The following is a 27,156-nucleotide window of genomic DNA, read 5'->3' as shown; positions in this document are numbered from 1 at the left end:
TGTAAAATCATCGTACATAAGACAAACCTGTCATATATTGTTAAAAATGTCTTGATTAGCAGAATACAAGCATTTTTGTTTCACTTAGAGACCAAACTCTTGATTTGAAACATGACTTGAAGACATTAATACATTTAGAATACGTAACTACTGCGCGCCTCATTTTTTTTCGTTTCGCGCATGAAAACTACACACTCTAAATATGACATTGCTTAATCGACCATCGATAAGTTTTATGGATTAAATCATTATCAGCAATTAATTGATCATCATTAGCAATCGTTAGGATCTGAGTTTTTCAGACATTTATTCTTGTTTCTTTCTCTTTCCCTCAGTTTGATGTGTGAGAAGCGCATTTTTGAGACGGTGAACAGTACACAACACCCCTTCCTCGTGAACCTGTTTGCATGTTTCCAGACCCCAGAACATGTGTGTTTTGTCATGGAGTACACGGCAGGCGGAGACCTAATGATGCATATACACGCAGACGTCTTCACCGAGCCACGGGCTGTGTATGTTTTCTCAGGTTTTGGCTACACTGTCTGGATCAAATGTTCCCCACAAGGATCAAACAACCTGAAATCAGCTGTCAATCAAAAGATTTTTGAAGTGTTTTTGGAAGAAGTCTCTTGTGCTCACCAACGCTGCATTTATTTGATCAACAATACAGTAAAAACTCTGAAATATTATTACAATTTAAAATGGCTGTTTTCTATTTAAATAATGTTTTAAAATATAATTTATTCCTGTGATGGCAAAGCTGAATTTTCAGCATCATTACTCCAGTCTTCAGTGTCACATGATCCTTCAGAAACCATTCTGATATGCTGATTTCTTGCTCAAGAAACATTTCTTATTATTATCAATGTTGTCAATGTGCTGCTTAATATTTTAGTGAAAACTAAGCAGCTATGAAAACTATGATTTTTTTTTTAATAATGTTATATTTGTTATAGTTATATCAAGTATCCTTGATGAATAAAAGTAATAATTTCTTTGAAATTGTTTTTTAATTAACTTTAAAGAAACTGTTTTGTATGATATTTAGATTTAAAGGTAGAAGATAGAAAATATTAATATTAAAAAAAAAAGATTTCCAGCTTTTTAGTGCCTAATTTAATTTGTCTCGACTTTGTGTGTGTTTCAGGTTCTATTCTGCTTGTGTAGTTTTAGGACTTCAATTTTTACATGACAACAAGATTGTGTACCGGTGAGTACATGTTCTGGCTGTGTCTAAATCTTTTTTTTAAATGCACTGTATATTGCATATATTTTTGTGTTTCTTCTCCAGAGATCTTAAATTGGACAACTTGCTGCTTGACACAGAGGGTTACGTAAAGATCGCCGACTTTGGATTGTGTAAAGAAGGTAAAGACTTCTCTCTCTTTCACTGTTTGTTTCTGTTGATGTGCCCGGTCATGTCGATTGGGCTTGGTATGAAACCAGGAACATTTGTCAGACATTTGTCTCTTTCTCAGGTATGGGTTTTGGGGACCGGACCAGTACGTTCTGTGGGACTCCAGAGTTTCTGGCTCCAGAGGTTCTAACAGACACGTCGTACACGCGGGCCGTGGACTGGTGGGGACTCGGAGTGCTTATATACGAGATGTTGGTGGGAGAGGTGAGAGATTTGAGCTTTTGAAATGTTTTGAAACATTCATACAGTGTTGGCATCTGTCTGATCTAAAACTGTCTTTCTAGTCTCCATTTCCAGGTGATGATGAAGAGGAGGTTTTTGACAGCATAGTGAACGATGAAGTTCGATACCCACGGTTTCTTTCCTCTGAGGCCATTGGCATCTTAAGGAGGGTAAATAGATCTTTCTTTCATTCATTTAGAGCTGCGGAGATGCCCCGCTGAATCTCATGATTTTCTTCATTTGATTTTGATGTAAGAATAAAGTTTGATTTTGCATATTGTTTAATACAGTTACTAAGGAGAAATCCAGAAAGACGACTGGGCTCCAGTGAGAAAGATGCAGAGGATGTTAAGAAACAGCCTTTCTTCAGGGTGGGAAAGATTTTAAATCTTGATTATTTGAAATGTGAACTTTAGCAAATCTCAAAATAAAAATCCCTCTCTTCATACTGTACATCAGGCTTTCCCAAACAAGGGTTCGTGAGTTGATGATAATCTAATAATTAATTATATCGAATGTAAAATGAAAGTAAATAAATTAGACTGCATGATAATCGTGATATAGCTTAGTGCGATTGTCAAATCAAAAGCTGCAATTGAATGAAATAACTGTATAGTCTGAGCACATTTCACTATTATAATTATCAAATATAATTTTTTTTGTTTTACAGTACAATTGTAATTTACAACAGTAATATTTCTGTCTTCGATTTTATAACGTGGAAACTAGTTAAAACTACTACTAATAATAATGATTAATATTATCAATATTAGAGAACTGTGAAAATTCAAATGTGTCATTAAATTATTGAAGTATTACCTTAAAATCTCAGGGGGTTCTTCACTTCAAGTAAATATTTTAAAATATAAGTTTGAAGAAAAGTTTGGGAACCCCTGCTGTACACTATAATGTTGTTAAGCCTAAATTCACTTGTAACATTTAAATAGCATCTTTTGTTGAATTATTTTAGTTTTAATGATTCATTTTTAAGTTATAGTATAGAATTTTAATATCAACCATTTGTTCAGCCGTAACAAGAAAAAAGTTATTGCCTTAAATTAAAGTCATGATTTTTTTGGTGCTGCATTTGCATTTTTTATATTCTAATTATATGTTAATAGATATACTTCTCACACAAAGTGCCACAATAAGAAAAATAACAAAAACATGTTGTGCTCCTCTTTTTTCCCCTCAGAATATGGACTGGGAGGCTCTTCTCCTCCGTAAACTCCCTCCTCCCTTCCTTCCGTCCATCGGAGGAAAAGAAGATGTCAGCAACTTTGATGAGGAATTCACAGCAGAAGCGCCGAATCTCACTCCGCCTCGTGAACCGCGGGTGCTCTCGAGGAAGGATCAGGACAGCTTCCGAGACTTTGACTATGTCTCTGATCTCTGCTGAGAGCGTCTTCACTGTGACAGTGCCGTAGAGAGACATATCTGCTCCGTGACGATGAGGACAAGAGTGGCCAATTTGAGTGAATTGTGAATGAGCTGGACCTGTGAACACTGTGAAGGAAGAGAGAAAGCTCTGGAAAACCATTAGAAACAGGTTTAAAGGTGCACTCAATCTTTTTTTTAATGTTGCGCTTCGACTCACACTGACACCTAGTGGTTTGGATGAAGCGTCACACTAGTAAAAGTAAGTGTTCAGTTATCAGTGCAGTTGTCGAAATGCATTATTCGCAGTCAGCCATGATTAATTTATTCTACTAGTGAAAGTGTCCAATAACAGGTGGGTTACTGAAATGAGGGTTGAGGTCATGTGATCTCAAAATGGCGGCCCCCATCAGGGGACCCTCTTCATGTAGAATAAAACAGCTTTTATTGGGATACTGATGAGACTAGAGTCCTCATCCTATGTGAATGGTCATCATTTTAATTCAAAAGTAATATTAAATGTAAAAAAAAAAAAAAAAAGTGCACCGTTAAACCTGTTGAAATTGTTGGTTTGTCTTCAAGTGTCATATCTGCTTTTGGAAAATGGATATTGTCTTATTGAAGACAATCTGATGATCTATTTAAAAACTTGAAGCAAATCAATAAATGCCACACAGAGGCATCTCTGTGAACTTTTGTGAAAATACGAACACTCTGTTCATTCTGACATTTAGGGAAGAAAATCATCTTTCATGACCTCTGAGGAACCAACTGGTAACATCTACAAAAATCTTTCTCAAACAATGTCCATTCAAACAGGAAGAACTGGATAATGTTCATTGACATGACGTGGACCAGGAACCCAAAGGAATTTGTTTAAGAGACGCATCTCTGCAGACACTGTGACATTAGATGGAACAAGAGCGTTACGTTAAGAGCAGGATTTTCTAATAAGGCTAATTTAAGCTTGAACATTAATGAATATGTATTTGCTCTTGCAGTTCTTAGTGGTTAATGAGTTAAAGCCTCTTTACATTTGTCCATTCTGGCTATATCACACCAAAATATTCATCTTTAAGTCAAGCATATTGAAATTTAGGAGAGCAGCACGGTTTGAAGACAGCTTCATTAAGTGCACTTTTAGTATGGCTACCTTTATGAATTTGTACAAAAACAAATAAACCTCATGTAAAGTCGATTTGAACAAAATGCCTTAAAGATGTTCCTGTTAGCCCTGCCCCCTCCCCCTCCCCCTCCCCCCTGCTCTTTTACATTTCTTGGTTGCCTGTTTCTTTTTTGCTGGGAGTGGATCATGTTACACACATGGGAGAATTGTCTTATCTGAAAAATTAATTTATGTCATTTACTTTACAATAGCATATGTAAAACTAGAGTATGCTCATCAAGACAGTGTCATGTGATAAAATGACAGATCATTTATATTCAGACCGAACAAGTTCTTTGTGGACTCAAATATTTGATCTTTTGAATGTGATTATTGTACTGGAGTAAAGGAGAAAGAATGTTTGGTTGAATATTTTCACAAGCTCCAATCACTGAAAGTACACCTGTAAACATTTTTTTAACATTAGTTCGATGCTATTATGAATCTGAGCAAAAGGGTATACCACTTTTGTTTAAAGACTATGGACTCCATTAACAGATACTTTGTTTCTATTTCGTTAATGTTTTTAGATAGATATCTGTTAAATAGACAATGCTATCTGTTGTTTATTTTAGCTATGATGCGAATGACTGGCAACTAGTGACTGTTATGTGTTAGTTCTGGTTTTACACCCCCTTTATTACCTCAGAGCTATTTTGATGCCTTTGAAACATTATGTGCAGTTTTTATTAGACCGTTTGTGCGAATGACACACCATGACATATCTGTTACTTGCTAGGAGCTGATGATTAAATTGCTTTTGATTTTTGAAAGCATTTTATTACACACACACACACACACACGGATGAAGCCAAAAAATAAAACATGCACACTGTGAAAAAATGTGTAGCAAAACCGCAGCCCTATCATGTCAAACTTATACATAAAATGTTTGCAAATGAAACCTTTTTGTATCATTTATTAACATATTTCCTACTTTGTGTCTAACAACATATTTCCTCCTGTGTGTCTGACTGCAGACTAATACATGTTCTGTACAATTATACAATCCATCAAACCTATTACACAAGTTGTATTTATAAAGCTGTTGTTGAGATGATCATGTGTTTGTGTTATTGTGTTATCTATCATTTTTTTACAGAGTACCCTGAATTATACAATGACTTTTTACTAACTTACAATAACTGTATTGAGTGTTGCCGTTACCCACCATGGCCGCTAGGGGCAAGGTTATGTTAAAGGTAGGGTAGGCAATTTTTGAAAGCGTGAGATCCCACCCTCCCTTCAGAGCGTCTCCAAAGCCACTCTTTCAAAACACACGAACGCACACAGCAGAGTCTGCAAAACATCACAAGCCGAGAGAGACGGTGTTAAAGGGGTCATATAATGCCATTTTTGTACAAGCTAATATGATTCTTTAGGGTCTAAATTAAAAGTTTGTAATATACTTTAATCAAAAATTCTCATTAGTATTGTAAGAAAACACTTATTTTACTTGGTCAAAAACTAGTCTGGTAGGAAGGGGGGGTTCACCTGCACCCGAAAGATATATTTTTTTAACCTAGTTTTTTGTAATCCTTAAGGTGTCTAGAAAAGGAATTTTGATGTTCCCCACGCCAATTATTGTCCCATATGTGATTTTTTGTATCATCTTTTGTGTCCGTGCTTGATTTTCGGCTGCGGAAAATGAAAACTTTAAATCTACAGAGAATCTGAACAATACATCCTACAGACACAATCTACCCCATTTTCTCTTCGTCTTTGCATGAGGAATTGATAGATATGAGGATTGTCATGATTAGATGATGTATTGTGCATACAAACTCAAATAAACACCAAAAAATGTAAAAAAAAAAAATGGTAACATTGGACCACTGGAACTCCTCCCCTATGGACCCCATTGATATATGTTTTCTAACTTTTGTATTTTTACAGTCTTTAAGATGTCTAAGAAGCAAATGTTGATGATCCCCACCTGAAATATTGTCACATGTATGTCTTTTCTGGCTATATTGGTTGCCACCCTGGATATCCAAAAAAGCAAAAAAGAACATTTACATAGGAAGTCTGTTTTTTCTCCTTTAGTTTTTGATTTGATAGATCTCTTCCATTTTCCATAACTGGCTATATAAATTGTTGTTGAGCACATTACTGCTAGTTTCCAACGTCAATTGTTGCACATTAAAAATATAACGTAGATATTTTAAATAAATAATACATTTTAAGATACAATGTGTTCAAAAATATACATTAATTAAAAATCACATCGTGTAATCAGTATTCACTGGTAGTGTGAGGTTTATTTAACATACATTTTTAAACTAACTACACATACATAGCCTACATGATGCACCAACACACAATTAGAAAGATCTTTCTTGAAGAGCATGTAGCATTATGGAAGCCCACATTAACTGGCAGATATTGGCCTCTCAAGGTTTCTGTTAAATTTAAGTTAAATGTTGCTATGGCTTTTTCAGCTATTAAACTCTCAGAAGTGTTGAGGTTAACCCATTTCTTGGCACACTGAACAAAAGATGCCCAACTCATTTGAGAAAATAAGGTTATTGGGCTTTTTGCCTTAGAAGCAACATGTATACAGCAGTTCATATTGTCGCCAACCTGCTGTCAATCACATCCCGCTTTGTTGTTATGCGGTGTATGTAAATAAATTAGGTGATAAAAGAGGTCTTCTGACGGTAAGTGCACAATGTATAGTATAGTTCGTGTAGACAAAAAGCATATAAAGCCTATTTTAATAGCAGGATTTCGTTATCAAGAGAGCAACGTTACAATATCAACTATGCTGGTGGTCAGGGAGATGTGACAGGTTATCAAGGAGACGGGTGATTTGTTTACGTTTTCTGACTCTACGATTTAGTAGTCCTACAAATGTGCATGCTAATCATCCTCAAAAAAGAGAAGGGAGATATCGATGGTGAGTCTGAAAAATATACTCCTCTACCAAGTTTGAAGCTGCCTTGAAGACATTAGGGAAAAAGAAAGTCAACACTTTTATACTATAATAGCTAATTGGCTAGTTGGTGATCATTGCTAATCTTGCCCAAGTCAAAGTCTAAGTCAAGGAAACCCAAGGAAGAAAATGATAGTGAGTCTGAAGAGTTTAATCTTGCTACAAAGAAATCCAAGAGAGATGATGGTGTCAAATCAAAAGACCATGGTCCTGAAAATTGTATTTTACATATCTTTGAGCATGCAGATTTCACACCACTTAGTAAGATTAAAGGGTCTGCTACTGACAAGCTGGCTCTGCTACACAGCATTTGTGATAGACGTCTCCAAGAAGCTCTTGATTTGCAGTTTCACATGGATCATGTCTGTAATCTCATTCCAGAGTCTTGTAGGTGCCAATTTAGAAACAACTGGCTATCATCGAGCCTGCTACCAAAAGTTTACAAAGAACCAGGGACGCTTACAGGAAAGACCTACTGTGACATCTCAGCAAGCTTCAACATCACTTTAGATGTTTACTTCAGAGATTCATTAAAGAGGAGAATGTGGAGATCACCAATCCCAAAGCCCTCTTTGACCTAGTCCAGACCTTTATGACTGAGTACTCTGTAAAAGGTTGGTTGATTGGGTTGAAGTAATCGATAGTAGATCTTCGAGGGGGCTTGTAACCAGTGGCTGATACAAAGCCAGCAAACCCTGCAACAAGTTGTTTTGATCCACTGCTTCCCACCACTCGGACAATTAGCCAGACACGATACTCTTGGATGCAGTTTGAGTAGACTTTGTTGTTTGCTGTGGGCAGAGTAAAAACTGCTCCCTCAGGAAATTTGGGGCCGACTCGGCTACAGATATGGACGGTGTTTAGGGTCTCAGGTATGTCTACCTTAAGAGAGCGTGTCTTGTTCCGCTCGTAGAGTGGGAGCATTCGTGGAATTTCCAGAGAGCTGGGGGCATTAAATCCAGGTTTCACCTCCTGTATCATGATCCCACCGGTCCAGTTCACCACATTTGAGCCATGAATGTTTGTCATTATTTTGTTCAGATTGTCCCACTCGAGATGAAACGCATAGTTTCCCTCACCAGTAATAATTTGAGGACCGAGAGAGATGGAAACCTCATTGAGGGCCTTGGTTAGAGCGGTCTCAAGTTCCAAGCCAAAGTCGTAAGTTTCACAGTGACCTAGCCTACTAAGAATAGTAGTCAGTAGTTTACTGCGATAAAGGTGACGTATAGTGGTACAGAGGAGGATATGCTTAGGCAACTTCCACTCTCCCTTTGTCACAGCACGGCAGATGTCCTGAAATACTAAAGAAACCAATTAGCATTGAAGTGTTCAAGCAACTATAGTGTACACAAAATAAAACATATGCAATATTGAAAAATATACCAAAGTGGAGAGTTGTCATACCTGACTTATAGACAGCACAAGGCGTCTTGTCTTCTCACTCTTCTCCAAGTCAGCATCACCAGAAATCATGAGGGTCAAGAAGAACCTCGTGAGATTAGATGGGAGGAGGTCATCCAAGGACATGACCAGATCATCAGCTTTGGGAGGCCAAGGAAGAGAATTTGACTCTCTGTACGTCTTCTTGATTGTACCACAAAGAAGAAGGGCCACATCTTCATACTTGTCCGTGCTCCCCATCTCATATGCATTTCTCACTGCATCTGAGATGGATAAGCTAGCACTGAATATCAAGCTATGGGTGATACAACCCTTCAAATCTGCTGTGACCATAGAAATGCCAATCCCCTCATGCTTCTCAAGTTTTCTCTTCAGTTTCTCACTTCTGTACTCGGGATTGGGGAAGCCATTTCTCTCCAACTCTTGGGTGTAGATAAGACGCAGTGATGCAAGCCGCACAATCTTGCTCTGTCTTATCACTTGATCTTGAATGACATCAAGTACAGCATTAAATGACATCTGATGTGCAGCAGCCATGGTAGTCTGCTCTGTTTCACTGACAGGGTTGGTAGCAAGGGCTTTACCTCGAGATGTGATATGGTTTGCATATTTCAGGTTGAATGACTTGCGACATGACTGATGGTAATTTGCTTCTCTCGCAAAAAGGTCCTCACCTTGCACCATGTGATGTAGACGGTGAAGTCCAAGTTCATAGGCTTGAGGCGTAATCTGTTTCCATGTAGGCTCCTTCAATGCTCCGTCCTTAGCCTTATATACTGGGAACTTGATGCATCGTTCGGTCTTTCCCAATACTTTTACTTCCAGATTTCCACAGAAGATACACTCTGGGGGGAACAGCTGCTTAGCTGTGGAGGACCCACATTTACGTGGTGAGCGTGATGTTGAAGCTTGCTGAGATGTCACTGTCACAGTGTCTGGGTGTGTTTCCCCGGGTATCCTCTAGAGGTCCTCTTCCCCACGGTGTCATCCCTTCTTGAACTACATTCCCCACAATCCTAGTCTGTACCCATCACTGTTATTGCACTCACCTGTTCCCCGTTCATTGTAACCAGCTGTTTCTTGTTAGTCCTTGTTAGATCTTGTGTATATATTCCCTGTCTGTGTCTTTATGTGTCACGGAGTCGTTGTTTGGTGTCCCCACACTTCTTGTCTGTTTATACCCGTTCTTGTTTTTGGATTGCTTCTCTGGATATTTGACCTCTGCATGGATTACAACGATATTGGATTGCCCTCTTAATAAATTACTGCACTTGGATTTTCCCTCGTCCTGTGTGTGTTCGTGACAGTCACAGTAGGTCTTTCCTGTAAGAGTCCCTGGTTCTTTGTAAACTTTTGGTAGCAGGCTCGATGATAGCCAGTTGTTTCTAAATTGGCACCTACAAGACTCTGGAATGAGATTACAGACATGATCCATGTGAAACTGCAAATCAAGAGCTTCTTGGAGACGTCTATCACAAATGCTGTGTAGCAGAGCTAGCTTGTCAGTAGCAGACCCTTTAATCTTACTAAGTGGTGTGAAATCTGCATGCTCAAAGATATGTAAAATACAATTTTCAGGACCATGGTCTTTTGATTTGACACCATCATCTCTCTTGGATTTCTTTGTAGCAAGATTAAACTCTTCAGACTCACTATCATTTTCTTCCTTGGGTTTCCTTGACTTAGACTTTGACTTGGGCAAGATTAGCAATGATCACCAACTAGCCAATTAGCTATTATAGTATAAAAGTGTTGACTTTCTTTTTCCCTAATGTCTTCAAGGCAGCTTCAAACTTGGTAGAGGAGTATATTTTTCAGACTCACCATCGATATCTCCCTTCTCTTTTTTGAGGATGATTAGCATGCACATTTGTAGGACTACTAAATCGTAGAGTCAGAAAACGTAAACAAATCACCCGTCTCCTTGATAACCTGTCACATCTCCCTGACCACCAGCATAGTTGATATTGTAACGTTGCTCTCTTGATAACGAAATCCTGCTATTAAAATAGGCTTTATATGCTTTTTGTCTACACGAACTATACTATACATTGTGCACTTACCGTCAGAAGACCTCTTTTATCACCTAATTTATTTACATACACCGCATAACAACAAAGCGGGATGTGATTGACAGCAGGTTGGCGACAATATGAACTGCTGTATACATGTTGCTTCTAAGGCAAAAAGCCCAAAAACCTTATTTTCTCAAATGAGTTGGGCATCTTTTGTTCAGTGTGCAAAGAAATGGGTTAACCTCAACACTTCTGAGAGTTTAATAGCTGAAAAAGCCATAGCAAAATTTAACTTAAATTTAACAGAAACCTTGAGAGGCCAATATCTGCCAGTTAATGTGGGCTTCCATAATGCTACATGCTCTTCAAGAAAGATCTTTCTAATTGTGTGTTGGTGCATCATGTAGGCTATGTATGTGTAGTTAGTTTAAAAATGTATGTTAAATAAACCTCACACTACCAGTGAATCCTGATTACACGATGTAATTTTTAATTAATGTATATTTTTGAACACATTGTATCTTAAAATGTATTATTTATTTAAAATATCTACGTTATATTTTTAATGTGCAACAATTGACGTTGGAAACTAGCAGTAATGTGCTCAACAACAATTTATATAGCCAGTTATGGAAAATGGAAGAGATCTATCAAATCAAAAACTAAAGGAGAAAAAACAGACTGCCTATGTAAATGTTCTTTTTTGGATATCCAGGGTGGCAACCAATATAGCCAGAAAATACATACATGTGACAATATTTCAGGTGGGGATCATCAACATTTGCTTCTTAGACATCTTAAAGACTGTAAAAATACAAAAGTTAGAATACATATATCAATGGGGTCCATAGGGGAGGAGTTCCAGTGGTCCAATGTTACCATTTTTTTTACATTTTTTGGTGTTTATTTGAGTTTTTATGCACTATACATCATCTAATCATGACAATCCTTATATCTATCAATTCCTCATGCAAAGACAAAGAGAAAATGGGGTAGATTGTGTCTGTAGGATGTATTGTTCAGATTCTATGTAGATTTAAAGTTTTCATTTTCCGCAGCCGAAAATCAAGCACGGACACAAAAGATGATACAAAAAAATCACATATGGGACAATAATTGGCGTGGGGAACATCAAAATTCCTTTTCTAGACACCTTAAGGATTACAAAAAACTAGGTTAAAAAAATATATCTTTCGGGTGCAGGTGAACCCCCCCCCCCCCTTCCTACCCTACTAAACAGCTCTGTTTTCAGCACGCCGTTTCAGTGCATATGACTTTAAATGATAATGAGCTTTGCTCACCCCGCCTCTCTGTTCTGTGCATACACCATTTGTAACACAATAACACAATAACCATAACGCGCTGTTCAGTATAAACGTGGGATTATGAATTATATTGAGAACGTCATACATAGAAAACATGCCGTAATGTACCCTGAGTGTAAACCTTAGACGCATTCATTGTGAAGCGTGCAGCTAGCGATTTGCAAAGATTAATATATTAATAAAGTTTAATAAAACGTTACACTCACTTCCGTTCTTCTGGAGATTCAGCAGGAACACGAATATCTGGTACCGATGCTTTTTTCATGAGCAGCTTCTTAGCAAATCTAGCTTTATACTGATCCTCGTTTATAAAGCAGTCTGGTGTGTGAAATGATTCGCGCAAACATGAAAGCATTGACGTTGCTCGTGGGGAATATTCCCTTCGAAAACAAACACAGCCACTGCGTCTTCAGCGGTTTGGATTTAGGAACATTAAAATGACTGTGTTCGTTATTACACCCAAGAACAGAAGACCACAATCGCTTAGACGCCATTCTGCTCATAGACAGTGCTCCAGCATATCAACAATGACCGCGCCGGTCCGCGCCGCGCAGACTATGATTGACAGCTCCGGGTCTGTGTTGAAACGCTGCTGTCATTCAACAATCGCGGGAGGGGCGTGCGAGCGTGTGACGTCACAGGCTCGAACGGCTCGATTTGAGGCAGGGGAAAACATATAAGGAGATTAAAACAAAACCACTGGATGGATTTTTATCATTATATGATGGTTGTGTACAGACACTGCCAACACACATTTCAGTACAATCAACTTGTAAAAGTGCATGTACCATTATATGACCCCTTTAAACTACCTCATGTATCAAATCACATGACAATACAATAATAATCAATGTAACTTGAAGAGCACTAACTTGTACCACCAGACCAGACTGCTGCAGATCCATTTCGGCGTTGATAGTGTTGCCATTGAATTGCACGAACGAACCGCACCGAGGATAACGTAGCAGGATTCCATCTCTTCCAAATTACAGTAGTTATGGCATGAATGCAGCATAAGCTTGTTGTTTTGGTCAGGAGGAACTGATGGAGTCTGCTGTTTCGATTGCGGACAGTGCTCGGTGACTGACGTCTGTCTAACTCTGCATAGCATGAGCCGCTCTGATGATTACACGAGCTGGTGCGTGGAGGTATGGAAATACATATGTTGACAGGAAGGTAGGACATTGTACCATTGCATTCGGACCGAATGCAATGATTGGACGAACATTTTATGATCATATGCCTTCCAAAGACAATATAAATACATTAAGACCACTTAACTTAGTGATTGCTATCAGTATGTGAAGAGACTAACATAACAAAAATAATTTTCTGGAACAAATCACCTACCCTGCCTTAAAGCAGCCAGGTTGCAAAGAATATTGCCTAAACATCAATTCCATATAATGTCAGGAAAAAGTACCAGGAACAGTAAAAAAATATTATAAAATAAAGCGTACATTTAAAAAGACATTGATGAAAAGTGATTGTTTGAAAGTGATGAATTCGTATTATTCGTATTATGTCTGTGTGTCCGTGTCCGTGTCCGTGCCCGTGGGAGCTAACTTTATACATTTTGCTGTGAAATATAAACTAGCCTACCGGTATTTTGCTTCGGCTCGGTTTCCCTCATTGGTCGCCAGAGGGCAGTTGTGAAGGCGCGGTGTGTTTCCTCAACAGCGCCGCTAGAGAGCAGTGAGTCGCGGCGCTTGATGGGGCCGCTGAAGTTTTCAAGATGTCGTCGCTGGAGCAGAGACTCTCCCGAATCGAGGAGAAACTCAAGCAGGAAAATAAAGAAGCCCGCAAACGAATCGACCTGAACATCGACATGAGCCCGCAGCGGACGCGCCCGAGGCCAAGTGAGTGTTTGAGAGAGTGAACGCGTGAATGATCATAACGACGGAGAGATGAAATACGTTCTACATGATATAAACAAACCGATAAAATCCTGACACTTCACTCACATTCACTTTTAGGATTCGCTGGTAAAGGTCTGGGGGGTTCTGTTTACCAGGGTTTGTACTCCAAATTGTTTACTACGGATTTGTTATTTAAAATAAATAAATAAAATATCTGGCAGTCAGCTCACTAGCATTAGCCTGGCGGCTAGTTGTTTAGCAGGCCCTGATACTCGCATATCATTCTCACTGAATGTCTGTCTTATTCCCTCCTATCTGTCCGAAAGACTGTTGTATCTTTTTATCTGTGTGTTTGTATGTCTGTCAGATTCTCCTTGTATGTTCTTCTCACACAATATTCGTTGGAATATCATCATTTAGAGATGCTATTGGTGTTTAGTGTTGTAAAGTCATCAGTCATGGCAGACTTGTTGTTGTGAATTGCTGGTTTGGTGTTTCTCTTGTCTGTCTCTGGTCTGTATTTAGAGAATGAGAAAATGCATGTTTTCGTTCTCCTTTATAATTTAATGTCTTAAGCTTTTGTCTGGATTGTCTTGAAACCATGGCCACGTTGTAGTGGTTTTTATAGACATGAAGGGATCATGTTAGGAGTGTATTTCAGATAATTTAAAGTATTTTAACATTCGTTTTATGTGAAAGATTTGCGTTGTTCCTGTGAAAGTGAAGTGATATATCTGTTCTCAAACCTCCTCCACACAGAAATATTCACTGATAGTGTGTTTAATTTGATGTGCTGATGTCCCAGTACATTACTTTCCTGGACACTCACTATTGCTGTCAATTGTTGCCTTTTGCTGGCTCTTTTTTACCCTAATCATAAACACTTTCAGATTGTCAGCTTGTGTATTTATAATATGCAGAAATAATTTAGTCTCTTGATTCTGTTACATGGTCATAGACAGTAACTGAAGCGGGTAGACAGCATGTCTGTGTAAACTAATTCCTTATCCAATATTTACATTTGGCATGGTAAATGTTGTTCAGGGGAAAAAAATAGTTTCACTAATGTTTGCTGTTTTTATCAGTGAAAAGTAAATAATCTGAGAGTCATTTTAAAGAGTTTTTTTTAAATGCTTTTTAATGTTTTACTTTTCCTTTATTGTGTAATGTATCTGTTTGTGCATGTATATGATCTGCAAAGCTCAGTCTCCCTGCCTTGATCCAAGTCCAGATGTTACTTCCTCAAACATCTATGTCACAATGTAAAATATTAGCATAATGGCATACGCAAAGAAAGAAGACGAGGCTTCAGTGAGTTGTAGTGTTGTTGCATGTCTAGGAGATGCTGTGTGTTTGGAGCGAAAGCAAAACCGCTTTGTTTGGCCTTCTGAAAATGGATGAAATTAGGTATCGGAGGTTAATATTTATTTCTAAAGCTTTTCTTGAGCAGTACAACCCAAAAGTTTGCTTGTGCACAGCACATTTTACAGAGGACGGCTTCCTGACCTGAACCTGGGAGAGTACAACGCCGGCTATATACAAAGACTACTTTCCACTGTCTCAAGGCAGGCGTACTTGCAAGTTGGTTCTTATCGATCTGCTTGATCTTCCGCTTTTCTGCTTCTGAGAATCCGGGCTCGAACTCATATGGTAAAACCGACAACAGTATTAACAGTGTGCTTACAATTGCTTAAAGCCTTGGAAGCTGAAGCTGGGATAGTAAAGTGTCCTGTCCATCGTATGCGCACTTCAGAATCTCGCCTGAAGGACTTTTTGCCTGTATCTTTTATTAGTACTGTGAATTCTGACATACTGCTTTTGCCACATACTTTTGTATATAGCAGGGTAGTATGCGTTTTTCGGATGCAGCTTAAGACTAAGGGATAGTGTACAGTCAGCAGATTGTTATGCTCTTCAGGGTGAGTCAAGACCCCACTGCGAAATTACCCCGCTGCTTATGTGTCTACTTGCAACATAAGTAAATGAGAACAAAATATAAATTTGATATATTTTATTACCTCAAGATTACTCACAATACCCGTTTGAGTGGCCTGTTATTGGTTGTCGTGGAATAACAGACAACTAGATGGCATGATTGAAGAAGTGTATACAGTCAAATGTAGACAGCCTCAAGACAAGAGGCAATATCTTGCCCTGGGATTCACCAGTACAACGGTGGGTAATGAAGAGCGACCGCAGTGTGTTGTGTGCCTCAAAATGTTAGCCTCTGACAGTATGAAGCCGAAGTTAAAACGGCACATATAGACTTCACATCACAACACAAAGAGAAGCCCATTGAAGTTGAGAAGTTGTAGTACTGTATTTATAGTATTTCTAATAAATCCTATAGGATTTTGCAAGCAAGGTCGTGTGTATTTATGGGTGCATGTAGCCTAATTGGGGGGCTAGAAAATATTTTTCTCTACAAAAGGGACGCCTGGCAGAAAAAGTTTGGAAACCACTGGATTAATCAATTTAAAGGGACAGATCACCCAAAAATGAAAATTGTAATGTTATAACACCCCCCCGCCCCCCCCTAGGCCATTGACTTTCTTTCCTAGAAAAGGCAAAATATTGTCAATTTTTTTTTTGAATAGCTTATACCAGCACTACATTTAGGGTGACAGAATTACATTTTTTGGTAGAATATCCCTTTAATTTATCATGGTTTCAGATACTAAAAATGGTGTAGTGCTTTCTCAGACGAAAGAAAAATGACCATATTTAAACCTATTCGGCGTCATTAACAATTTCCCCCCTATATCGGATTCTGTCATTAGCTGGATGTGTTTTTTTTAGGTGGTGTCAGTATTAAATAGGCTTAGTGAAGTCAAGTGTGCTCGTGTTGAAGCCGGTGAATCATAACATTTGAAGAGGACACAGTGATTCCTGTAGGTGTGTGTGGGCTTTTAGTAATGAGTGTGTGTGTATTTTTTCTCCTCTATATCTAGTCATCGTGATCCAGCTCAGTCCAGCTCCAGCTCCCTCCCAGCGCGCAGGTACCATCATCATCATCATCATCATCATGATCATCATCATCACTACATCACGCTACATCACCCTCTCTCTCCTTCTCTCTCTTTACCTTGCAGGTTACATTCACTACTCTTTTATCATTCTTTCTTTCCCTCTTTCTCTTTCTCTTTCTCTTCTAAGTCTTTCTCACGCTTTCTAGTTGCTACATCTTTATGAATGATTATAAAAACTTTTATTTTGTCCTCTGGGTTATCTTGTTTTTATGTCCCATTCAGAATAAGTTTGCAATTTTATATTGGAAGCAAAATACAATATCTTAATTTAGCTAATTTTCTGTGTGCTGCTTTTGATTAGAGTTCAAGCAGTATAATATTTACATAAAAGGTTGATGTGTAAAATTAAATGCATTTAAACATTACTGAATGTACCTTTAATTCATTTCGTAATAAATTACAATCACTTCTGAAGTTTAAGAAACAAAGTCAGGTACATGTTTTTGAAAGAAGTCTATGCTCGCTAGCGCTGTATTTTATTTGATCAAAAACACAGAACATTTTTTAAATTACAGTTTAAAATAGCTGTTTTGCATTTTAATATATTTATAAAGGTCATTTATTCCTGTGATTAAAGCTGAATTTTCAGCATCATTGCTCCAGTCTTCAGTGTCACATGATCCTTCAGAAATGTGATGCTCAAGAAACATATCTTTTATAATGATCAATGTTACATACAGTTGTGCTGCCTAATATTTTTGTGAATTCCTGGAAACATATATTCTTTGAGTAGAAAGTTCAAAAGAACAGCATTTTGAAAGCTTTTTTTTAACATTATAAATGTTTACTGTCACTTTTGATAAATGTAATACATTCTTGCTGAATAAAACTATTAATTTCTTTAAAAACAACCATCCTCCTCACCCCAAACTTAAATAGGATAAAAGTAAATGGGGTCCATTTTTATTTCATGTTGGCTTTTAATCTCATGTTGACTTTCTTTCATTAATCTCATTTACATAAAAAGTTTCTATAATTTCGTTAAATGCATGATATAGGTTAAAAGAAAACATAATTTTTTTCTTTCAGTGCTGAAATCTCATTCTATTTTTGTTCACCATGTCTATATTCAAATATTATCTTCCTCTCTTCCTTTCTTTAATTCCTCCTCTCATTCCCTTTTCCCACCTGAACATGAAAAGGGATCTGCGAGCGTGTGTGTGTATGTGGTGTGAGTGTGAGACCTGTGTGTAGGATTAACTTGTTTTGCTGGACGATCAGACATTGTGCATGTTGTTGGCTATAACTGCACGGCCCGACTGTGTGAACACCTCCACACACACCTCCACACAGCTATGGCGGCACTCGACAGGGTGTTCTGTGTTCAGTAACTGTTGGGTTTGAGCTTGTCTGGCCTCTTCTGTCTCTCAGCTCTTTGTCCGTTCTTTCCGGAAGAGACGTCTTCGGCTCTGTTTTCTGCACAGATGTGAATTACGGCCACGTAGTCGCCTGTGTGTGTGTGTCCAGCAGGTGTTTCTGCACTGAATTGCTTGACCTCACTGACTAACCCAAGCTAACCGATTCTCTCCCATGAACAGGTTTTTCTGAGGAGGAATCAGAAGTTCAACGGTTATCCCTTTCTCCTTTTCCTCTTCATTTACTTTGCTTTTTCAGGGTTTGACAAATAAAGTAAATAGTGTCGTTTCTATGCTCAAACAACATATAGAAAATGTATCAATTGCTTAGTTTTGCACGGTTTGGTGAGCGAATGCCAAATGTCACCCGGTGGTGACTTCTGCTTGTCTCTCATAAGGCTCTGCCCCGGTGCATGCTGGGAATGCTAACACTAACTCCAATGGCTGGTTTTCACTGTTTGGCAGCCTTTGTCACTTCTGTGTGTGAGTGTGTCTGATCTTGGCATGACATGGACAGTTATTACTGTCTTTGTGTGATTGATATTCCCTCAGGATTTTACATGGTCACAAATGTCTTTTAAGACAGTAAAACGAGACTTTGACTGGTTTTCCATGGACGGTAATTAAACATTGACCCAAAATGTGCTCCACAACTCACAATCAAGATGTAGTGAATCTCACAAAACCTGTCAAGAAAAGATGATTCATATTTTTGTTATTACTAGAAAAAATGGTGGTTGTTATTATTGTCAAATCTGTTATTGTTATGTTTTATTATATATGATAATAGATATATCAAATTCAATTTATTATTATTATTATGAGACAGAAATCTTATGTTTGTTATCTTTAATAACATCAACAAGAATAAATTGTTAGAAAACAAATTTTGTTTTTATATTATTATACAACAATAATAAATCTTTATTTTATTAGATACTGTAACAAGTATGTTTGATTTATAATTACAATAAATATTAGAAAATACATTATTTAATTTTTATTATTTAATTTATTATTGATGTTATATTTTCAATTATAAAAGCTTTTAATATATTATATTAATAAAGAAAATGAAGAATGGCATTTAAAAATAAGTGTTGCAGTTTGACGCTTTTCATACACGTTACCCCCCATTCTTAGTAGTCTACTGTACTATGAGGGGCAGTGTTGGGGTAGTTACTCAAAAAAGGTAATTAGTTACTAGTTACTAGTTACTTCTGTAAATTGTAATGAGATTACTTTACTAGTTACTGCGTTTGAAAAGTAACTTCACTACTTATTACTTTACTTTCCCGTTTCTTAATTTATGGACAAATATCATAGCCCTATCATCACTTAGCCTGTCTACATAGTGTTTATTGTATAAATATATACAAAATGGCATGTAAAACCATATGAAAGAACAATATCCCTGTCTGCACAAGGAAATATATCTCACTGTAAAATCCACAAACAACAGGATAAAGGAGGCTATGGTGCGGTCATTTTAAAATGGGGTCAACACACAAGTTTTAAAACACAGGCTTTGGGAAACATGAGAATAAACTCTTCTCCTGAGAACAAAACAAGCTTTTTATTCGACTCATGGCAATAAAAAAAAAAAATGAAGTGGTCAATGAAAAATAATAAAATAAAGGTCACTTTTACATTTTTAATCTTAATTTAAAATGCATTTTTCTTGGCGATTCAATAGTCGGCAGGGGAAGCATTCCTCTACAATGAACCCTGCAACAAGCCTGTTCATTTTGTTTTGTGTTACCTGCTGTGCTCCAAGACTTGAGAAGAGTTTTTGTAACAGCGCGCGCGGCGCCGAATCCGAGGATGAACGACTTCAAGAAGCCGAATCTGCCCGAGCATGTAGCCTACGTCTCACCGTGACCGCACCGGCACACAGTTTGCGTGTCTAAATCAGTTGCTTATGTTTACAAAATGAGCCTACAATAGCATAATAAGCATTTTTAATAGAAATATCCATGTTTTATAAAATGTCCACGAAACTTAATGAAATGTTTAGTGAAATTAGAAACTATTTAAGAGATCGTTGATTTAGTTCTATAGTCTACATACATGTTTTTATATCCACATTTTGTTCTAATGTCACAAGTAATAATCTCAGGGTTTACTGGATTTTACGTACACGATTCTTTTTGTAGTGTTATTGGTGGTGATGTAGCCTACTAAAATAAACATCGTCACGTGTGGACCTTTCTTCTTCTCACCGTTGATTCCTGATGGTTAAGAGGACAATTACTCGAGTCGCCCCGTCGTTTCACAGAATAGTACAATGGCGAGCGCGTCGAGTATAAACGCCTCGTCCGTTTGGGGAGGTGCGCGTGCAGTCAGCGGAGACTCGCGCTGCAGAGACCCCCTGTCTCCGTCTCCGTCTCCATTTCCCTCTCTCCTTCGCACCGGCAGCTATGTCACTCAAATTGATCTCTATGGCAACGGTGCGCACGCACCACTAGACAGAACTTTACACACAAGCAAACACGGCTTGGGCAACGCAGGAAAGCGCGTTCCTATAGTATAGTAAAGTAGTGTAGTTACCGATATTTTTAGTGTAATGCGTTACTTTACTTCGTTACCCAAAAAAGTAATATCGTTACTGTAATCCGTTACTTTGTAACTCGTTACCCCCAACACTGATGAGGGGTGTAATAGACCTCAGAGTGAATCTGGATCAGCTGTCAGATTCTGGACCCTCAGACCTGAGGCTCTTAATTTAGGGTGAACTTCGTGAACATTTGCCCCTGTAATGGCCATCAATTGACGGTCACTGACTTGCTGTCTTCTGCCCATTCTCCCGCTCGTTCCAACCTTCTGTTCTGTCTTTACAGCTTTACAGTTACCATTGGCCAACGATGGAGGAAGTCGCTCATCCTCTTCAGAAAGCTCTCCTCAACACCCCTCGTACCCTAGCAGACCCCGACAAATGCTCACGCTTCCCACCCCGCCCTACTGCCTACAGAAGAGCCTAGAGAAGTATGTCACACGCACAGCATAGTGTAGTGTGCTCAGTTCTCATTTTAAGAAAGTAAAGGTCTTAGTGTGTTAATCTGTTCCTTATGGTTTTATCTTCAGTGCTGAAATCGATCAAAAGCTTCAGGAAATCATGAAACAAACCGGATATCTGAAGATTGACGGACAGGTGAGTCACCAGTCAGAGTCTGTCTTTATAGATCCTGACGGTATTGAAAGTGGGAAAAGTGCCCGACCTCTTGTGTGTGTGTGTGTGTGTGTTCTCCAGCGTTACCCTGCAGAGGTGACGGATCTGATCAGTGAGGGGGAGATCGGCAGTGGAACCTGTGGACAGGTGTTTAAAGTTCGCTTTAAGAAGACTGGCCATGTCATCGCTGTCAAGGTCAGTTCAGCGCTCGGATTCTCTGCTCAATCTATTGGGGCTGATGATTAGTGATGGGCACTTTGCAAAAGCTTCGAAACCTTTGCGGATCATTTGCTTCGAACCATTGATATGAAGCGTGTATAAAACTGCCATAGTCATGGGACTTCGGTAAACGAGGGTTCGTTACGTCATAACTATTTCGAAACGTTGCAAAATTTCAATGGTTCACCGCTAGAGGGGGCGATGATCTCTGTGAACCAGTGATTTGTACCTGATCTCGGATCAGTTTTATACAATTTTATACATTTAATGACACATTTGTATAACAAAAAGTAAGAGTTGTAGATAAAAGTCTCTTACTGGTCTGATTAACCAAGCTCTCCGGAAAACAAACTAAATAAGCTTTATTACGATTTAATAAAATAACACATATTATGGAGACACTTCATATTTAGTGGTATTAGATGATTTGGTAATTACATTTAATGGATTACACCTTAAATTAAACGGTCGCTAATGACTTTCTTTTTTGAAAGGTGTTTTTATGCATGTTTGAGCTGAGTTTTCGCTGCATTTACACTTTTCTGACCAACAGGCAACACCAGCATGTGGCGTTTCGAACGCTTCGAAACAGTGAATCATTTTGTGAATCAATTGGTTCAAAGTTTCGAAGCGCTTTGTTTCTCACATCACTACTGATAATGCAAAGTTAGTCTTTTTCTGGATGGGATTAAACCAGGAGTTTTCAAAGTTTTTGAGCAAGGACCCCCTAAATATGATGATGCCTTTGCGGGGGACCTCATTATTAATTATAAAACAAATAAAAATAGTAGGTGTGATATAACAAATTCAAATAATTGCCATTTATGTTGTCTTTGTGCTAAAGTCAAAAGAAATTCCAGAAAATATTATTATTCAAATCTTTGAATGATGGAGTTTGTATATCCATGTGTTTGTCTTCTTGAACTTTCCTTGTAATTACTGAGTCATTAAAACAGCAGTTAAGGCAGGAGTAATTACTGTTTACTAATTACATCACTGGTGTTGTTCTAGTAGTGTTTGATTGTGTTCCCCTATTTTTCTGTGCAGCAAATGAGGAGGACGGGTAATAAAGACGAGAATAAGAGAATCCTCATGGATCTGGACGTTGTGTTGAAGAGTCATGACTGTCCGTACATCATTCAGTGCTATGGAGCAATAGTCACCAATGTGAGTGTCAAGTCACCTATATTTATATATTGCTTTATACTATACAAATTGTTTCAAAGCAGCTTTACAGTGATAAACAGGAAAATTCTGCAAACAGAATTAAATTCCGCTGCTCTAATAAGACAACCGTAAACAGTCATTATTCAATTGAAGTCAGTTCAGTGCTGATTCATTTCGGTTCAGTAACTGTGTAAAGTCAAGTCCATCATTTATGAAATAAGTTCAATTGAGCTATAAAGCAGCTCTGCAGAAAACAGTGATGTCATCATCCAGCTAAGTTGAGTTTTCATCCAATAGTGTCTGTGCAGTCAAATCAGTAATATTGCTGAATATTAAGTGTCCCCAACTAAGCAAGCCAGAGGTGACCGTGGCAAGGAACCCAAACTCCATCAGGTGACAGAAATGAAGAAAAAAACCTTGGGAGAACCCAGGGGTCAGTTCTCCTCTGGCCAACGAACGAACACGGTGTGATTATGATTCAGGCTGCGTCAGAAGTCAGATTGTGGATCGGTAGCATTCAAAATATTTCATTCAGTTCCTTCTGCTTGAAGATGGGATTCATCACGCTGGTATGGAGACGAAGCTGCCCATTGGGGTCTGGTTCTTGAGGTCTTTGCTGAGGATCTGTGCCGATGGCTGTCGTGTCGACAAGGTCTTCACAGGGGAGTGTTCTAGTAGACACGGTCTCTGCTGACATTCAGGGCTGCCATGAGGTCGTGTCTAGGTGCAGGTCCACCATCTGATCTGGATACGACCCGGATCCGGCTGACTACGGTAACCTCGGGATGAGACAGACAGGCTAATGTTAGCGTAGATGCCATTCTTCTTACGATGTAACAAGAACATCTGGTGTTATAGGACGTGTTCCCGGTTGACCTAATTTATGCTGCCTAATAATCCTTAAATGGATTTGAACGATAGAAATATGATAATGTTGTCATGTGTATGCCAGGTTAAAGAGATGTGTTTTTAGTCTGCTTCCCGAACAAGGCTAGGAAGACTGTTCCAGAGTTTGGATGCTAATTCTTTTTCAAAGATTACATTTCATGCAGTGTGTAATATAGTTGTTTGTGAATGTAAAAGGCTTCAAAGTTTTAATCATCAAAGTGTACGACAAATATAGTTAGTGTCTCCTAAAAGAAAGAATCGATTCTGAACTGCTGAAACAAGTCGTCAGTAATTCCAGTCTCACTTCCTGTTACATACCTTTGTAACGATTTCACAAATTTGCATAATGCCTGTCTATGGTCTTCATTGGCTGGCCACAAGCGACGTCTACTTTGAACCACCTTCAAACACTGTATTTGTAGCTGAGGCCTGGAAGAGTTTGGTCTGCGCTGTGAATCATCTTTCCATGCTCTTAAAAAAGAACGATGAGGATGTGGTGGCATTGATAAGGAGCAAACCATGACCATCGTTCCTATAACTGTGTATCAAGCGTTGAGGAAGCCTCCAGAGGAGAAATTCAGATATGGTAATAGGCATTTTGGTTATGATGACACACACTGTAAGCGGTCGACCAATCACAACAGACTGGTCCGTGTGACTAATCAGAGCAGGGTAGGCTCGTAGAAAGGAGGGGTTTAGAGAGACTGAATCTTCAAACGAACCAGTATCAGACAACCTTTATTACAACCTAATTACCAAATTAGGAACCATTAAAATAGCATAATGGGGCCACTTTAAATATATTGAATTATTTAAAGGTGTCTCTTTCTCGGTAGACGGATGTGTTCATCGCCATGGAACTAATGGGTACGTGTGCAGAGAAGCTGAAGAAGAGGATCCAGGGGCCCATACCAGAGGCCATTCTGGGAAACATGACCGTGGCCGTAAGACTTCGTTTTAACAGAATACCATCTATTATTGGTTAGATATTGGTCTGTTTGCAAGTTGAAACTCTCAGATCCCATTTCATCTCACACTTTTTCTTTTTGTATGTAGATTGTAAAGGCTCTGCTTTATCTGAAAGAGAAACACGGTGTCATTCACCGAGACGTGAAGCCATCTAATATCCTGTTGGATGACAAAGGGCAGATCAAACTGTGTGATTTTGGCATTAGTGGCCGACTTGTGGATTCTAAGGCCAAGACTCGCAGCGCCGGATGTGCTGCATACATGGCGGTGAGCATACACTGGGATTTCAAAGTCTTAAAGGATTTTGAAAAATATATAACAAAGTAACATTATGGGGTAAAATTTGAAATGTGTATATATAAAGTTCTGCAGTATTTGTAGGTCGCTAATAAAAAATGCTAATTTATTAAAGCATAAGTTGGACAAAATGGAGGAATTAATGTTTTACTCAGTGGCAGCCTTGTCCATATTATGCATCATGCATGTTTCATCTCTTGTGTTTTTTTTTTTTTTTTTTAGCCTGAGAGAATAGACCCTCCGGACCCTAGTAAGCCAGACTATGACATCAGAGCTGACGTCTGGAGTCTTGGCATTTCTCTGGTGAGTTCTTCTGCCTACATTTTGTTGAGCCGACCCTCGTTTACCTCGTCAGGAAGGAATGATAGTAAAGACATTTTATAATGTTGCAAAAGATTTGTATTTCAAATAAATGCGTGTTTTTGTGAAGGTTCTATTCATCAAAGAATGTATTAGTTTACACAAAAAAGATTAAGCAGCAAACACAGTGTTTTCAACATTGATAATAATAAAATCTTTTTATAATAGAGCACCAATAATAATAGTGCATTAAATCAGCATAATAGAATGATTTCTCATAAGAGAATGTGACACTGAAGACTGGAGTAATGATGCTGAAAATTCAACTTTGTCATCTCAGGAATAAATTACGTTTTAAAATATATTAACATGCAAAACAGTTATTTTAAAATACAATAATATTTCACAAAATTAATGTTTTACTGTAACTTTGACCAAATAAACGCAGCATTGTTGAGACTTCTTGTAAAAAACCTTACAAATCTTACCAACCCCCAAAGTTTTAGATGGTTTTGTAAATGTAATTAAAGAGCTGTATTTCAAAACACAATCTATTTGAATAACTAAAAGTGATTATTTATATTCCTCCCCGCCTGTAGGTGGAGCTAGCCACGGGGCAGTTTCCTTACAAGAACTGCAAAACAGACTTTGAGGTTCTCACCAAAGTTCTGCAAGAGGACCCACCAGTCCTTCCTCTCGGCATGGGCTTTTCCCCTGACTTTCAGTCCTTCGTCAAAGACTGGTACACCCACATACAGCTACATAAACATGGCAAAGTTTTAGCACCCGTATGGGTCAATAGTGTTTGTGTGTGAGTTCTGCACAGATCTTAATTTTCTTTATCTCTGCAGTCTCACAAAGGATCACAGAAAAAGGCCAAAATACCACAAGCTGCTTGTAAGTCTCAACCACCCCTGTAACTCGAGCATTAGTTGTAGTGCTCAGTTCAGTATCATGATCTGTTCTGATCATTTGGTCTTGTTTTTCTTTAGGAACACAGTTTTATCCGTCGTTACGAGGTGTCCGAGGTAGACGTGGCGGGCTGGTTCCAGACGGTGATGGAGCGCACAGAGTCTCCTCGCAGCAGCCAGTGCTTCAACCATCACCAGCTCCACTCTCTCTTCAGCAGGTAGCCAGGCGGAGAACGGCAGAGAGAGAATGATGCGATGTTGAGGAGTTGATTTAGAGACACGGATGGACAGGTTTGAAATGTAAATTACGTTAACGAAAAAGACACGATGGAGTGGAAATGGACCGATTGAGAGGGGAGAATATGGCAGAAACGAAAGCTAGAATGTTCATTTTGGAGTTTGACTGATCGACAGACAATCCTGGGCAGGTTTGATGTAAATCTGAAATATTTTTGTCCTTCTCATCCACCCATTGAACAGGATGGACCATTACAGGTTGCAGTCTTAACACGCTCACTGTGACACACGCGCGCACGCACATTTGCAGTAACACTGTTTCACTAAACCTCCGCGCATTGACCGTCATATAAAGATTAGCCACACAAGAGTAAGCGTACAGTCTATTTAGTTAACTTCCTAATCCGCAGATCATGAGGTCCTCCGTAGCCCCTTACTCAGGGACTGAACAGAGTAGTCGAACAACACTGTGCAATGGTGTGTGTGTGTGTGTGAGTGTGTTATCCGTTTATCAGTCCTAGTGTACGGTTCAAGTACACCTTCTGTTCACAGCCATTAATTGAATCCAAGGAAATAGAAACTAGCGAGATAATAGCCGCGTGATATATCATAAATTATGTTTTATAGAAGTGTTCTTTTCTATGCTAGCAGAAATCGGCAGACGTTTCAGTGATTGTAACACGTACTTAAAGCGTTAGTGATACTTAGTGGTAGAACTTCTAATCCTTGATGTTTAGATTTTTATAACTAGTTTGGCCTGGACTTTCATGTATGGAAATAGATATATTGGCTAAAAAAGAAGATTGTATATTAAGAAAAAAACTAGTGGTTGACCGATAAGGGTGTTTTTAAAGGTGCAGTGTATCATTTTCTCGACGATACAGTACTTCTTATCC

General features: G+C 38.5%; 3 protein-coding genes across 6 annotated transcripts in view; 2 read left to right on the top strand and 1 right to left on the bottom strand.

The window, feature by feature from the left end:
• The window catches only part of pkn1a (protein kinase N1a), a 43,629-nt gene extending 40,100 nt beyond the window's left edge, over nt 1-3,529 (top strand). For all 3 annotated transcript variants that reach the window (XM_056250465.1, XM_056250464.1, XM_056250463.1), the window contains exons 16-22: nt 336-512; nt 1,148-1,210; nt 1,292-1,368; nt 1,479-1,621; nt 1,702-1,809; nt 1,930-2,010; nt 2,835-3,529. In XM_056250465.1, the coding sequence (XP_056106440.1) occupies nt 336-512; nt 1,148-1,210; nt 1,292-1,368; nt 1,479-1,621; nt 1,702-1,809; nt 1,930-2,010; nt 2,835-3,038 (853 nt within the window). In that variant the 3' untranslated portion in view covers nt 3,039-3,529. The remainder of the gene's footprint in view (nt 1-335; nt 513-1,147; nt 1,211-1,291; nt 1,369-1,478; nt 1,622-1,701; nt 1,810-1,929; nt 2,011-2,834) is intronic.
• Nucleotides 1-9,710, bottom strand: part of septin3 (septin 3) — a 132,545-nt gene extending 122,835 nt beyond the window's left edge. The window contains exon 1 of the mRNA XM_056250469.1: nt 9,702-9,710. The gene's annotated coding sequence lies outside the window, so the exon portion shown is untranslated. The remainder of the gene's footprint in view (nt 1-9,701) is intronic.
• A 3,832-nt stretch (nt 9,711-13,542) lies between these two features.
• On the top strand, nt 13,543-26,776 carry map2k7 (mitogen-activated protein kinase kinase 7). Of its 2 annotated transcripts, XM_056250473.1 has the most exons (12): nt 13,543-13,719; nt 16,671-16,718; nt 20,944-21,088; nt 21,188-21,254; nt 21,354-21,467; nt 22,539-22,658; nt 24,383-24,490; nt 24,603-24,782; nt 25,035-25,115; nt 25,712-25,854; nt 25,964-26,009; nt 26,105-26,776. In XM_056250473.1, exons 1-12 carry the CDS (start codon nt 13,596-13,598, stop codon nt 26,243-26,245), a joined length of 1,317 nt encoding a protein of 438 aa, XP_056106448.1. In that variant the 5' UTR covers nt 13,543-13,595; the 3' UTR covers nt 26,246-26,776. The 2 variants fall into 2 exon arrangements, with proteins under 2 accessions (XP_056106448.1, XP_056106449.1); XM_056250474.1 differs by lacking the exon at nt 16,671-16,718.
• The last annotated feature ends 380 nt before the right edge of the window (nt 26,777-27,156 follow it).

This window comes from Rhinichthys klamathensis, unplaced genomic scaffold, assembly GCF_029890125.1.
Source record: "Rhinichthys klamathensis goyatoka isolate OS25496 unplaced genomic scaffold, OSU_Roscu_1.1 h1tg000069l_1, whole genome shotgun sequence".
Classification (NCBI taxonomy): domain Eukaryota; kingdom Metazoa; phylum Chordata; class Actinopteri; order Cypriniformes; family Leuciscidae; genus Rhinichthys; species Rhinichthys klamathensis.
This window is presented reverse-complemented; position numbering and strand designations above follow the sequence as displayed.

Excerpts from the sequence above, each read along its gene's own strand:
- map2k7 (XM_056250473.1), top strand. The coding sequence starts at position 13,596 with ATGTCGTCGCTGGAGCAGAGACTCTCCCGAATCGAGGAGAAACTCAAG. Across the intron at positions 24,783-25,034 it reads GATGTGCTGCATACATGGCG|CCTGAGAGAATAGACCCTCC; the intron begins GTGAGCATACAC and ends TTTTTTTTTTAG. Across the intron at positions 25,855-25,963 it reads CAGTCCTTCGTCAAAGACTG|TCTCACAAAGGATCACAGAA; the intron begins GTACACCCACAT and ends TTATCTCTGCAG.